Here is a 15,583-nt window from a genome sequence, read left to right on the forward strand (position 1 = left end):
CTGAAATAAAATATCCTCGGAATTTTCCATACACATAAAGCTTATTTCTCTCAAATTTAGTGCACAAATTTGTTTACATCCTTGTTAGTGAGCATTTCTCCAAGATAATCCATCCACCTGCCAGGTGTGGCATATCAAGAAGCTGATTAAAAAGCATGATCATTACACAGGTGCACCTTGTGCTGGAGAAAATAAAATGCCACTCTAAAATGTGCATTTTTGTCACGACACAATGCCACAGATGTCTCAAGTTGAGGGAGTGTGCAATTGGCATGCTGACTGCAGGATTGTCCACTAGAGATGTTGCCAGATAATATAATGTCCGTTTCTCTACCATAAGCCGCCTCAAACGTTGTTTTAGAGAATTTGGCTGTACGTCTACCCGGCCTCACAACCGCAGACCACGTGTTACCACGCCAACCCAGGAACTCCATCTGGTTTCTTCACTTGCGGGATTGTCTGAGATCAGCCACCCTGACAGGTGATGAAACTGAGGAGTTTTTCAGTCTGAAATAAAGCCCTTTTTTGGGGGGGGAAACCTCATCCTGATTGTCTGGGCCTGGCTTCTAAGTGTGTGGGTATGGTAAAAGGCAGAGGTGGGACCAAGTCATTGTTTTTACAAGTCATAAGTAAGTTTCGAGCCTTAGCACTCAAGTCCCAAGTCAAGTCCCAAGTGAAGACAGGCAAGTCTGAGTCAAGTCTCAAGTTCTAAACTTTGAGTTTCGAGTCCTAAACAAGTCATAATGTGCTCTTCACCAAATTTAATACCATTTCATATATTTAACAAGAGTAATAGTTAGCATATTAAATGTACGCAATTCATGAATGCTTTTAAACATATTTATTGTTTTCCAAATAAACTTTATATTTCCATGGAAATAAATTAAATTACCTGCTTGTCAATATGACAACAAAAACTAAATATTGTAGTGCTCTCTCTAGATATACTCTAGACACCTAAAACAATCCTGCCACAAAGTTACAATAATTTATTAAAAGGTACATCAAAACAACTGCTACTGAACTTCAAGTAGGAGTACAATTTGAACACTGGCCTGAATGTCTGTGGAAAAAAAATACAGATCCAAAAGATGGGAGATAACACCTGCACTGCACCCCCCCATATAGCGATTGAGGATCGCTATGGGGCGCAATCGGGCGACGTAGGCTTGTACACAGTCGCCCAACCTTAACACATACACACACAACCTCTCTGTGTGTGGTTACAGTAGGCTAATGTATGTCAATGATTTTAGGGACAGCAGTTGTAGCTCAATCTTAGGTGCGTCTTTCCAAGGGCTCCATTTGAATTCACTCGCCGACTTTCTTCTGCCACACGCAACTTTTTCTCCGTTGGCACAGTTTGATTGGTTGCTGTCCGATTCAAACTGTAATCCGTTAAATGAGTTTTTTTAATAGCATAATTTTTTATATATTTGGGCTTGGGGAGGGTATCAAGTCAGTGAGTCAAAAGGCTCAAATCCAAGTACTAGTCATTGGTGTCAAAGTCGAGTTGCTAGTCTTTTTTGATTTTGTTGAGTCTAAAATCGTAATTTGTGACTCGAGTCCACACCTCTGGTAAAAGGTGCCAGGCGCACCCCTTTGAGCGTGTAAAACTGTGAAATGTGTGTATATATATTTTTCTTATTTTATTATCTCAAATGGAATAATGATGAGGATCAAAGATCATACCCCCAAGACATGGTAACCTCTCACCATATCTGTAATCCTGGTAGCTTCCACATTAAGGTAGAAGTCTTCAGATACATCGACTATTCTTATTTACAATAAAAGTGACTCCAAAATGACACTATGCATTATTTACCATTCATTTCTATTGGGCACATAATAATCAAACAAACCAAATGAACTGTAAATGCATCCAACAAGTTTGTAGAGTCACAAGCTTGATTAAGTCATTGCATGCTAGGAATATGGGACCAAATATTACACTTTTGACTACATTATCTATAAGAATCTTTAGGGGGTGTCAATTTTTAATCCTACCTTTTTTTGAGAAAAAAAAAATATTACCTGTTAAACAATATCTTTCTCTGAGCAATTGTATTACGGTAGTATAAAATAAAATCATTTCCTTTTTTTTGTTGCATACAATAACTCAGTATTTTATTTATTTTATACTCTATTTATTGCTCATCTTTTTTCAAGGGTGTCAATAATTTCAGACCCCACTGTATGTACATAGTATGTCATAGTTTACATACAGCCTACTACGAGGTCTGAGCTACTTTGACATGGTATGGGAGTGATGATTGGAGCCGTGTTGTGTACCGTACGTGTTTCAGAGGGAGCAGCTGTGGACGGCCTGTATAGACGTAGGGGAGCTGTGTGTGTGGCACCTCGGGGAGCTCACCAAGCCTTTCCAGAGGATCCAGCTGCCTGACTGTGCAGGCGTCACCTGCCTTATTAAGGTCAAAAACCAGGTGAGATTGTCTGTAGACTGCACTGTAGGAGGAAAATGAGTGTGCTTCTATTCTACTCTACTGTACTTTCTATAAGATGGCATTGCTTGGATACTCCACTGGATTAGTTACATTACTTAGTTCTGTATTAAGGTATTATGTGAAAGTTTAACCTAGGTTTAAAGTATTAACAGGCCCAAATCACCATGGGTTCCCTTTCCCGCTCCTTTCCCGCCTTTTTCATATTTTTTTCCCGCTTTAAAAAAATACTGACTAGATCATTCCTATCACAATGCACTCTGGCATGTCAATTGTCAATTCAGCATGTCTTAAAACCAGAAATGAGATGTGTCCTTTATGGTGATGAAATAATCTGTTAACCGGTCCTGTCAGATCTGGGTTGGGGGCCGAGGTTGGAGTTCGGGGAAGTCCAGGGGGAAGATCTACGTAGTGGATGCCCAGCGACACACGGTGGAGAAGGAGCTGGTAGCTCACACAGACTGTGTCCAGGCACTGTGCTCCGCAGAGGACCGCTATGTGCTGAGTGGGGCAGCCCGTGAGGACGGAAAGATAGCCATCTGGAAAGTGGAGTAACTTGAGTGAAAATTCAACACTGCCACCTGGTAGCTGGGGGTCAGAACAGGATCGTGTTCAGTAGGCACCAAACCGTAGAAAATGGACTGAAACAGGAACTTGTTCAATAAGAAACGCTCAAATTGTTTTGCTAAGGTGTGCCCTAATAACCCAGGTGATTATGAACAGTTGGGAAATCAACTCTTGTCATGATTTGTGATTGCCTGTGGATGGATGACCAACCCAAAGTTCACCTGATTGCATAGGATGTCTTTTAATTGATGGGAATAAACTTTCCAACCTATAGTTTTAAACGCATGTATCTTATTGTTTATGTTCAATGGAAACTATTTAGGTATTTGTTTCATTAGTCCATTGTTGATATAATCCCAACATGTTTTGAATATCAGAAATACATTTTTCAAGATATTTAATTTAAAAAATACTGAAATACTGCCGTTGTGATGCATTTTTGGACTATATCAGCAATGGACTAATGAAACAAATACCAAAACAGTTTTGGGTGTCATTTTCCTTTTAAGCGGTACACTGCTTATTGTATTATTTACATCAAAGGAGGAACCTTAGATGTTTTTATATTGGGATGCTTCACAGGTTACTCACATCCAAATAAGTATTTCATATTTAATGTATGTGCTTTTTCTTCTAAATATGTTTTTGTATGTTTAATACACTCAACCCAAACTATGCATTTTAGTGTTATTAAAATGTTTAATGTATTTGTCTCAGTCTTCATATAACATGACACAAGCTACTTCTTCTAACATTTTAAATGAACAAGTGAAATATTTTCCATTAATATTAGTGTTTCTTGTATATTCTTTATAGTAGAATATATTGTTTTGTAATATGCCTTTTGCCACCAGGGGACAGTACAGCCTCTATTACATTTTAATTCACATCCCAGAACTGTCTTCTGTAAACTGTTTGAGTAGGCTACATGTCATGAGATTGATATTGTAATGACAAACTAAATACTTTAATTTCTCTATATAGCGATTTGGTGGAACAAGCTTCCCCGTAACATCAGGACAGCCGAGTCCCTGCCCATCTTCTGAAAACTCCTGAAAACCTACAGTACCTTTTCAAAAAGTATTTTGATTCATCCCACAGCACAACAACAATATTCAGCTCTACTACCATTTATTTTTTATTTTTGAGGATTATAACATTTTAACCCTCTTGGCCCATATATAATCAGATGTAATAATTTGGCTGCCTTCATGAAGTAATCTTTCTTCAGATTTGTATTAAATCCCGTTACGGTGGCTACAGGCAAGCCCGTATCTACATCATCTGAGAATCCTCTCATTAATCACACCAGCAGATGGCAAAATCATCAAAGTCATCATCCAAATGCCAGAGTATTCCAATTTTTATTATCTAACTGTTGCCAGCTCTACAAATATAAATCCCTCTCCTCTCTGTGTTCATACAATGCAACACATAAACAATCACAGACCACATTTTAAATCCAGCTGTAGATTAGAGACGGGGGATTTTTAAAAACAATGTTTTTTGGTCATAACTACAACTTTGCTATGAGTTGTTGTAATTGAATCCAGGGACGTCTAAGACCTTTTTGAGGTTGAATCTATAATACTAGGATTACATTACACAGGGGCCCCGTTGAATCAAGCATCTATACATAAAGTCATTTAGCAGACACTCATATCCAGAGCGACTTAGTCACAATTAGGGTTAAGTGCCTTGCTCAAGGGCACAATTCAACAGATTTTTTCTACCTAGTCAGCTCGGGGATTCGAACCAGAAACCTTTCGGTTACTGGCCCAGTGCAGGTAGCTACTATGGGTAGGCTACCTGCTACCAACACACAGACTGGGTGACCGCAACAAGATTAGTCCAACACACATCATGACATCATTTATACACACATACAGTATATAACAGGAAGACTCCTCCCCTCACAGACATATCAATTCCCAGAAGAAGTATTGTGTGTGTGGGCTGGTAATGGCTGGAGCAGAATAAGTGGTAAGTTATCAACAACATCAAACACATGGTTTCCATGCGTTTGATGCCATTCCATTCGCTCCGTTCCAGACATGAGCCGTCCTCCCCTCAGCAGCCTACACGGTTCCCTACACAGTGCACTACTTTAGATCTGGGCCCTTGTCAAAAGTAATGCACTATATAGGGAATAGGATGCCATTTGGGACCTTGCTACGCAGAGTAAGGTCTGGTTGCTGGTCATATAGTGTTGCTTCATAATGGCTGATAGTGGGGGTGTTTTTTTCACAGACTATTTGTATTTACAGTAAAAGGCCATGAAATATTGAAGATGAAAATTACCTAGCAAAACTGCATTACCAATTTACCAAACCATTATGTAAGATGGTCTTGGAGCACCATTGTCCTGACCTGGGTCTCTGTAATTTTTCTGTAAACCTGTTTTCTGTAAATCATGGGGATTGGATGATTCACTATGCCAAGGGTTACTCCGTTTGGAAGCTTTTAATACTCATAGTGTGTGGGTGATTGTGCATAAGGAATAGGAATCTGCCTCTTTTTTTTATGAGTCCGCACAGAACACTGCTGAGTGAACAACCACTTGCTATCGGCAGAGAGGGATGGATGGATGTATGCACAGTATGTGGCAGTTGAACCGAGAGGGGTCTTTATTCTGTGTTTGCCAAATGGATGGAACTCTACCATATCTAACAGTATCCCTTCCTTCTATTTGATAGGCAAAATGGTTGGCTACACATATGTACATAGTGGCAAGAAAAAGTATGCGAACCCTTTGGAATTACCTGGATTTCTGCATAGATTTGTCATGAAATTTGATCTGATCTTCATTTAAGTCACAACAATCGACAGTCTGCTTAAACTAATAAAACAAACAACTATACGTTTTCATGTCTTTATTGAACAGACTGTAAACATTCACAGTGCAGTGTGGGAAAGGTATGTGAACCCTTGGTTTCTAACTGGTTGACCCTCCTTTTTGCAGCAAGAACCTCAACCAAACATTTTCTGTCGTTGGGGATCAGACCTGCACAACGATCAGGAGGAATTTTGGACCATTCCTCTTTACAAAATGGTATCAGTTCAGCAATATTCTTGGGATATCTGATGTGAACCACTCTTTTGAGGTCATGCCAACGCATCTCAATCAGGTTGAGTTCAGAACTCTGACTGGGCCAGTCCAGAAGGAGTATTTTCCTCTGTTAACCATTCTGTTGATTTACTTCTGTGTTTTCGGTCGTTGTCCTGTCGCATCACCCAACTTCTGTTGAGCTTCAATGGTGGACATTCTCCTGCAAAATGTCTTGATAAACTTGGGAATTCATTTTTCCGATGATAGCAAGCTGTCCAGGCCCTGAGGCAGCAAAGCAGCCCCAAACCATGATGCTCCCTCCACCATACTTTACAGTGGGAATGAGGTTTTGATGTTTGTGTTCTGTGCCTTTTTTTTTCTCCACACATAGTGTTGTGTGTTCCTTCCAAACAACTCAACTTTAATTTCATCTGTCCATAGAATATTTTGCCAGTAGCACTGTGGAACATCCAGGTGCTCTTTTGCAAACCTCAGATGTGCAGCAATGTTTTTTTTGGACAGCAATGGCTTCTTCCGTGGTGTCCTCCCATGAACACCATTCTTGTTTACTGTTTTACGTATCGTAGACTCACCAGAGATGTTAGCATGTCCCAGAGATTTATGTAAGTCTTTAGCTGACATTCTAGGATTCTTCTTAACCTCATTGAGCATTCTGCGCTGTGCTCTTGCAGTCATCTTTGCAGGACAGCCACTCCTAGGGAGAGTAGCAACAGTGCGGAACTTTCTCCATTTATAGACAATTTGTCTTACCGTGGACTGATGAAAATCGAGGCTTTTATAGATACTTTTGTAACCATTTCCTGCTTTATGCAAGTCAACAATTCTTGATCTTAGGTCTTTTGAAATCTATTTTCTTCAAGGCCTGGTTCACATCAGGCAATGCTGCTTGTGAATAGCAAACTGAAATTGTGTTTTTTTTTTATAGGTCACGGCAGCTCTAGCCAACATCTCCAATCTCGTCTCATTGATTGGATTCAAGGTTAGCTGACTCCTGACTCCAACTAGCTTTTGGAGAAGTCATTAGCCTAGGGGTTAACATACTTTCCCCAACCTACACTGAATGTTTAAATGATGTATACAATATAGACAAGAAAAATACAATTTGTGTGTTATTAGTTTAAGCACAACATGTTTGTCTATTGTTGTGACTTAGATGAAGATCAGATCAAATTTATGACCAATTTATGCATAAATCCAGATAATTCCAAAGGGTTCACATACTTTTTCTTGCCACCATAGTTCAGGCCATGGTGGGTACTGTTAGTTGTATTGAAGTTCCATTGAGTCTCTCTTTATCAAGAGTCCTCGCACTCAACTATTGTATCACACACTTTATCATATGGAGTGGGAATTATGTTTCCCTTATATATATGATGGATACCACAGTAGTGCACATCCATCACAACACCCATATAGGACTTCAGGTAAGCATTGAATCATTACTGTAATGACAAGATATCAGTCATACACTTACTCTTTGTGGTGGAAATCCAGCAACAACAAAAAACATAGTTGTGATTTCCTCAAAAGAGAATGAGGAGAGTCCGGTTACCAGTGAACAGGTGTTGCTGGCCTTGTACCCCTCCGATGTGGGGGAAGGGTGATGCAATTAGTAAATCGTGGCCCTTTTTGTTGATACATAAATCAGTCTCCAGGTAACTTGACTCCACTGCATGCAGACAGTGTATGCGCCAATGCACACATCATGTCATCAACTTTACTTTGTCCTATAATGGTAGGGTTGGAGTATATGACCCTAGATATGTAGGCTAGCTAGGCTACTTTAGGGGCAACCCCTTCTACTTGAAATGAAACATACTTGTGGTGTGTGAACAAATTGTGTGCAGAGAAGTAGGATAGCAAGTGGTCATTCAGTCAAATACATACACACACACAACCACATAAATAGAAACTAAATAAAACCTTTTGAAAAATGATAAGATCGATTCAAATATATGCAATAACAGCTATGTTCAAAATTATACAGTAGCGTATAACATACAGAACTGCTTAAAATGATTATTACATTAGCAGCTCACAGTGGATTTTGTCATTGTCAAAAAAAAATCGACTTTTGGGGCAGCCTTAAGTTTTAGAACGTTACATTGTAGCCTTTGATGTCAAGTATTACAGTAATTCCTGGGGCATCGCAAAATGAATCACCATGACTTTAAACATTTCAAGTAGAATGCTGTTTTAAAGTAACACTCAAGGTGTGGCGGCATGAATGTTTGGTGAGTGTGTGGCATTGCCTGCTACAGTTTTTCTAACGCCTGCCTGCTTCACAATTTTCCTGTGAGGGGTGTAGTTGCTTCAACTGTAGGCCGGTTGTTCCTGTCAGCCATATTGGAATGCTCGGCTCAGGATGGGGAATATACAGAACTCAACGAGCCTGGAGTGGTGGGCAGAGAAAGGAGAGCGCACGAACCGCTAAGCAACTTCAGTTTTTAACGGATTTAAAACACATATAAACGAGGAATTAAACCGGTTAACTAAAGTGAATTGATCCGACACGCGAATCGGAAAGGACAAAGTGAGTACAGTCATGTTTATTATATTATATTTTTATGTAAAATGTAGGCGGCTTCCAGTTGAAGCCTGTGTGTGTGATGGAGGATTTGCTGTGCCGACACTGACGTTTTCTTCACATACAATTATAAGTTATTTTCCATATCAGTTAATATTCTGAGGTAATGCTCAATCATTGGTGTTGTCGCTCAATTGATACTTCATCGCTATAATGTGCCAAACGTAACAGTAACGGTAACCAATTCAAGCTAACAAAAAAATGTTGGTTGTCATTGATTAAATCTTCAGGAAAGTAACGTTACTGTACATTTAATAGTTAACAATGACTCGGGAATCTCCAGAAATGGTTGTATATTACATTTCTTTCCACAATATGATCTTAAAGTCTTAGAGCATGGTCTTCAATTATTGTTTCGTTTGTGGAGTCTATCTAGACTACCTTTCTGAGAGATGTATGTGGTAACTATAGGTAGCCTAGCCTATGGGTGTTTCCTGAAGATTTGTGATTCGCTACAGTTACACCCATGTGAAGCCTACGGCTGCCATTATTTGACTATTGCCGTGGAATTCTTGTTACTGTTTACAACTGTAAGCTTCGCGTAGCCCGAGGCCCTTTAAATTACAGTGCAGTGAAGGCCTGTATTTTTAGGAGCAGTGAGTGACTCCTGAGTGTAAACCACCAGGCATATATTGTCATTGTTAGGCTACTTTTATTTCATTTAGCCGAAATCCAGGAGACTCGTGAATGTGATAGGATAGTCTGACGTTCATGTTATACATTATGAAATAAGTCTATATATCACATTCTCTCTCTCTCTCTCTCTCTCTCTCTCTCTCTCTCTCTCTCTCTCTCTCTCTCATATATATACACACACACAAAAATGTGAAATCGGTTTTTGATATGCCATATGACCTTGGTCTGCCATAATATTGTGTTCGTGTTGACTATCCCAATGTTTTTCAGGGACGTTCCAAACATCTACTTGTCTGCTTGAAACTCACAATAAACCTCTGTAAAGAGTGAAGGGTGGGACAGTATTGCACTCTGGGCCACTTGATTAAGTGTCTCGGAGTAGGAGTGCTGATCTAGGATCAGGTTAACCTTGTCCATAATAGTCTGAATTATTACAATTTAAATGGCAATACTGATCCTAGATCAAAACTCCTACTCTGAGACACTTGACAAATAAAGGACCAGATCCCCCACTTTTGAAAGTACACTTTCAGAGCCAGGAGAGCAGATGTGTAGACAGATACAGACTTCATGATGACACAGAAACAAACACTTGTACAGTTTGTAATCTAATGGCTTGGCAGTAATAAGGGGGATGAAAGGAAACATACAGACTTTGATTTGACTCATTCATTGCTTAATGAATTCATTCCAAGACTTCCAGGGGCCACTTGGTGGGTGTCTGTCAGTATGCATGCATACGTGACATTGTCCACTGAGTAGGCCTAGACCTAACCATGCTCATCATATCCACCTCAGGCAAGTTGGGATCCCACACGGACATAGGCTATATTCCACATCATCCTCCTTATTCTGCCTATTGTTGTTTTAGCTGCAGAGGAAGAGGAGCTGTGCCTGTAGCAGCGGCTGTGACAGGAAGGACAAATTAACAATGTTCTCCAGTTGTGCTGCTGCATTCTGCATTAGATTGGCCTTCCAGGATGCAGCCTAGCCTGGCTGTCTCACACACACAAGACACACTGTCCCTCAGGATTCTGGGGGGGAAACGCCTTTTTCCTCTCTACTCAGCGGCAGCAGTTTCATATTGTGTGTGTGAGAGATTGAGAAGAGAGAGGATTTGCTGTGCTGTGATGCAGCTGTGGCTATTATGTGAATTGTTGTGTTGCATTTTGACCTGATGAACTGCAGTGGTAGAAAACATGTTTCACAAACACAGGTTTTAGAGTAGGTCTGTTCTGCTGCTGGCATTTATAATGGACACGTTGGAGTTCCAGCCTCAGATCCCTAAACCATAATTACAAAACAAAGATGGAGTGTCTTTGTGTGTCTGTGTCCATTTTGAACACTTTGTTTCATTATTCTCTCCATTTCTTTGGTCGGAGGCGTAAATAACAGATTAACATCAAGTTTATTGCTTCCATTCGGTCTGCAGCATGGTTTCACAGCCAGCATCATGTTGCAGTTCACCCCAAGTTTAATTGACTCCAGTTTCCCTCTGATCATAGCTTGTATGTTTCGTGGATGTGTTCATTCATAACTCTTTGAACTATCTCTGTGAGAATGGATGAGTTGATTGAAAACAGTTGTTGTTTTCAGTCTGTATGTAAATGCCTGCGTGTGTGATCGTCCTCTATTATAACTATATTATAAACTATATTATATATTAAGCAATAAGGCCTGGGGGGAGGTGTGGTATATGGCCAATATACCACGGCTAAGGGCTGTTCTTAAACACGTCCAATGTAATTAGAGCAGTAAAAATAAATGTTTTGTCATACCCGTGGTATATGGTCTGTTATACCATGGCTGTCAGCCAATCGGTATTCTGGGCTCGAACCACCCAGTTTATAATATATTATAAAGTGTACTGTGATAGCCTTAGCAGCATAATCTTAAATGAATAGTGTGGAGGATACTGGCTACTGGTTACTGTATTGGCTGACTGACCTGTCAATTGAAGTCAATGACTATGTGAGGCTCCTTGACAGCCTTTATTCTCTTCCTCTATTAAGTCTCAATTAGGAATATTGTGTTGTCTTACACTGTGGAAAAAAACACAAAAACAACCATATATTGTGAAAAAACCCAGTGTGGATAAACTGAGGTATTGTCGAATTAAATAGAAGTTTATTGGTTACATACACAGATTTGCAGGTGCAGCGAAGTGCTAGTGTTTCCTACTCCAACAGTGCAGTAATACCTACCAATTAAAAACAATACTCACAAAAATCTGAAATATCAGAACGAGATGTCAGAGACCGGAATATAAATATAGTAGTATGTGGACACCTGCTCGTCAAACATCTCATTCCAAAATCATGGGCATAAATATGGAGTTGGTCCCCCCTTTAACTGCTATAACAGCCTCCAATCTTCTGTGAAGGCGTTCCACGATGTTGCAACATTGCTGTGGGGACTTGCTTCCATTCAGCCACAAGAGCATTGTGAGGTCGGGCTCTGATGTTGGGCGATTAGGCCTGGCTCGCAGCCAGCGTTCAAATTCATCCCAAAGGTTACCAATGGGGTTGAGGTCAGGGCTCTGTGCAGTCCAGTTCTTCCACACGATCTCGACAAACCATTTCTGTATGGGCGTCACTTTGTGAACGGGGGGCATTGTCATGCTGAAACAGGAAAGAGCCTTCCCCAAACTGTTGCCATAAAGTCCGAAGCACAGAATCGTCTAGAATGTGTATGCTGTAGCGTTAAGATTTCCCTTCACTGGAAGGGGTCTAGCCCGAACCATGAAAAACAGCTCCAGACTATTATTCATCCTCCACCAAACTTTACAGTTGGCACTATGCATTGGGCAGGTAGCGTTCTCCTGGCATCCTCCAAACCCAGATTCGTCCAGATGGTGAAGCGTGATTCATCACTCCAGAGAACGTGTGTCCACTGCTCCAAAGTCCAATGGCGGCGAACTTCACACCACTCCAGCCAACGCTTGTTATTGCGCATTGTGATTTTAGGCTTGTGTGTGGCTGCTCGGCCATGGAAACTCATTTCATGAAGCCCCTGCTGAACAGTTATTGTGCTGACAGTGCTTCCAGAGGCAGTTTGGAACTCTGTAGTGAGTGTTGCAACCGAGGACAGACGATTCTTATGGGTTATGCGCTTCAGCACTTGCCGGTCTCGTTCTGTGAGCTCGTGTGACCTACTACTTCGCGGCTGAGCTGTTGTTGCTCCTAGACATTTTCACTTCAGATTAACAGCACTTTGACAGCAGGGCAGAAATTTTACGAACTGACTTGTTGGAAAGGTGGCATCCTATGACAGTGCCACGTTGAAAGTCACTGAGCTCTTCAGCAATGCCATTCTACTACCAATGTTTGTCTATGGAGATTGCATGGCTGTGTGCTGTATTTTTATACACTTGTCAGCAATGAGTGTGGCTGAAATAGCCAAGTCCACTCATTTGAAGGCGTCCTCATACTTTTGTATATACAGTGTCTTCAGAAATTATTTATACCCCTCAACTTATTCCACATTTTGTGTTACAGCTTGAATTCAATATCTCACCCATCTACACACAATACCCCACAATTACAAAGTGAAAACATGTTTTTAGAAAATCTTGCGAATATACTGAAATTTAAATTTAAAGTATTCACACCCCTAAGTCAATGCATGATAAAATCACCTTTGGCAGTGATTACAGCTGTGAGTCTTTCTTTGTAAGTCTCTAAGAGATTTGCACACCTGGATTGTTCAATATCTGCACATTATCTTTTTAAATTGAACCTTTATTTAAGCAGGCAAGTCAGTTAAGAACAAATTCTTATTTACAATGACGGCCTACACTGGCCAAACCCGGATGACGCTGGGCCAATTGTGTGACACCCTATGGCACTCCCAATCACAGCCGGTTGTGATACAGCCTGCATTCAAACCAGGGGGTCTGTAGTGACCTTCTAGCACTGAGATGCAGTGCCTTAGACCACTGCCCCACTCAGGAGCCCATTATTCTTTATAAAATTCTTCAAGTTCTGTCAAGTGTATAGTTGATCATTACAAGACAGCCATTTTCAAGTCTTGTCATAGGTTTTCAAGTAGATTTAAGTCAACTTTGCCACTCAGGAACATTCACTCTTGTTCTTGGCAAGCAACTCCAGTGTAGATTTGGCCTTGTGTTTTAGGTTATTGTCCTGCTGAAAGGTGAATTAGTCTCCCAGTGTCTGTTGGTAAACAGATTAAGCCAGGTTTTCCTCTAGGATTTTGCCTGTGCTTTCTTCCTCCTCAATAACTTCCCTGTCCTTAATTATAAGCATTACATTTACACACCCATAACATAATGCAGCTCCCAATATGCTTGAAAATATAGAGAGTGGTACTCAGTAATGTGTTATATTTGGGACAAATCAAATACAACACTTTGTATTCAGGACAAAAAGTTAATTGCTTTGCCAATTATTTTTCCAATAAAACTTTAGTGCCTTGATGCAAACAGGATGCATGTTTTGTAATATTTTTATTCTGTACAGGCTTCCTTCTTTTCACCGTGTCATTTAGATTAGTATTGTGGAGTAACTATATTGTTGTTGATCCATCCTCAGTTTTCTCCTAACACAGCAATTAAACTCTAACTGTTTTAAAGTCACCATTGGTGTCATTGTGAAATCCCTGAGCTGTTTCCTTCCTCTCTGGCAACTGAGTTAGGAAGGACGCCTGTATCTTTGTAGTGACTGGGTGTATTGATACACCATCCAAAGTGTCATTCAAAACTTAACCATGCTCAAAGAGATATTCAGTGCCTACTTTTTTTAAATGTATACCCATCTACCAATAGATGCGAGGCATTGGATAACCTCCCTGGTCTTTGTGGTTGAATCTGTGTTTGAAATTCACTGCTCGACTGAGGGACATTAGATAATTATATGTGTGTAGTACAGAGATGAGGTAGTCGTTCAAAAATCATGTTAAATACTTATTGCAACTTACTATATGACTTGATAAGCAAATGTGTACTCCTGACCTTATTTAGGCTTTCCATAATAAAGAGGTCGAATACTTATTGACTCAAGACATTACATTTTTTCATTTTTAATTAATGTGTAAAAAACAAACAAACAAAAAAAACATTAGGAACACCTGCTCTTTCCATAACATAGACTGACCAGGTGAATCCAGGTGAAGCTATGATCCCTTATTAATGTCACTTCAATCAGTGTAGATTAAGGGGAGGTGACCGGTTAAAGAATGATTTTTAAGCCTTGAGACAATTGAGACATGGATTGTGTATGTATGTGTGCCATTCGGAGGGTGAATGAGCAAGACAAAAGATTTAAGTGCCTTTGAACGGGCTATGGTAGAAGTTTTTTTTTACACCTTTATTTAACGAGGCAAGTCAGTTAAGAACACATTCTTATTTTCAATGACGGCCTAGGAACGGTGGGTTAACTGCCTCGTTCAGGGGCAGAACAACAGATTTTCACCTTGTCAGCTCGGGGGATTCAATCTTACAGTTAACTAGTCCAACACAATAACAACCTGCCTCTCTCTCGTTGCACTCCACGAGAAGACTGCCTGTTACGCGAATGCAGTAAGCCAAGATAAGTTGCTAGCGAGCATTAAACTTATCTTATAAAAAACAATCAATCATAATCACTAGTTAACTACACATGGTTGATGATATTACTAGATATTATCTAGCGTGTCCTGCGTTGCATAGAATCTGACTGAGCATACAAGTATCTGACTGAGCGGTGGTAGGCAGAAGCAGGTGCATAAACATTCATTCAAACAGCAGTTTCTTGCGTTTTGCTAGCAGCTCTTCGTTGTGCGTCAAGCATTGCGCTGTTTATGACTTCAAGCCTATCAACTCCCGAGATGAGGCTGGTGTAACCGAAGTGAAATGGCTGGCTAGTTAGCGAGCGCTAATAGCGTTTCAAACGTCACTTGCTTTGGGACTGTGGTTGTTTCCCTTGCTCTGCACGGGTAACACTGCTTCGAGGGTGGCTGTTGTCGTTGTGTTCCTGGTTGGAGCCCAGGGAGGAGCAAGGAGAGGGAGGGAAGCTATACTGTTACACTGGCAATACTAAAGTGCCTATAAAAACATCCAATAGTCAAAGGTTAATGAAATACAAATGTTATAGAGGGAAATAGTCCTATAATTCCAATAATAACTAATACCTAAAACTTCTTACCTGGGAATATTGAAGACTCATGTCAAAAGGAACCACCAGCTTTCATATATTCTCATGTTTTGAGCAAGGACCTTAAACGTTAGCTTTTTTACATAGCACATATTGCACTTTTACTTTCTTC

The 15,583-nt window shown here is 40.3% G+C and overlaps 2 protein-coding genes across 8 annotated transcripts in view; both read left to right on the top strand.

Moving 5' to 3' along the window:
* The window catches only part of dennd3a (DENN/MADD domain containing 3a), a 45,415-nt gene extending 41,679 nt beyond the window's left edge, over positions 1 to 3,736 (top strand). For all 6 annotated transcript variants that reach the window (XM_035792866.2, XM_035792865.2, XM_035792869.2 and 3 more), the window contains 2 exons: positions 2,307 to 2,444; positions 2,817 to 3,736. In XM_035792866.2, coding sequence (XP_035648759.1) covers positions 2,307 to 2,444; positions 2,817 to 3,017 — 339 coding nt within the window. In that variant the 3' untranslated portion in view covers positions 3,018 to 3,736. The remainder of the gene's footprint in view (positions 1 to 2,306; positions 2,445 to 2,816) is intronic.
* A 4,643-nt stretch (positions 3,737 to 8,379) lies between these two features.
* LOC118397982 (focal adhesion kinase 1) overlaps positions 8,380 to 15,583 on the top strand; it is a 187,769-nt gene continuing 180,565 nt past the window's right edge. The window contains exon 1 of one of the 2 annotated variants that reach the window (XM_052470051.1): positions 8,380 to 8,632. The gene's annotated coding sequence lies outside the window, so the exon portion shown is untranslated. The remainder of the gene's footprint in view (positions 8,633 to 15,583) is intronic. The other variant, XM_035792877.2, reaches the window with a different exon arrangement.

Source organism: Oncorhynchus keta, chromosome 19 (assembly GCF_023373465.1).
Source record: "Oncorhynchus keta strain PuntledgeMale-10-30-2019 chromosome 19, Oket_V2, whole genome shotgun sequence".
Lineage (NCBI taxonomy): Eukaryota > Metazoa > Chordata > Actinopteri > Salmoniformes > Salmonidae > Oncorhynchus > Oncorhynchus keta.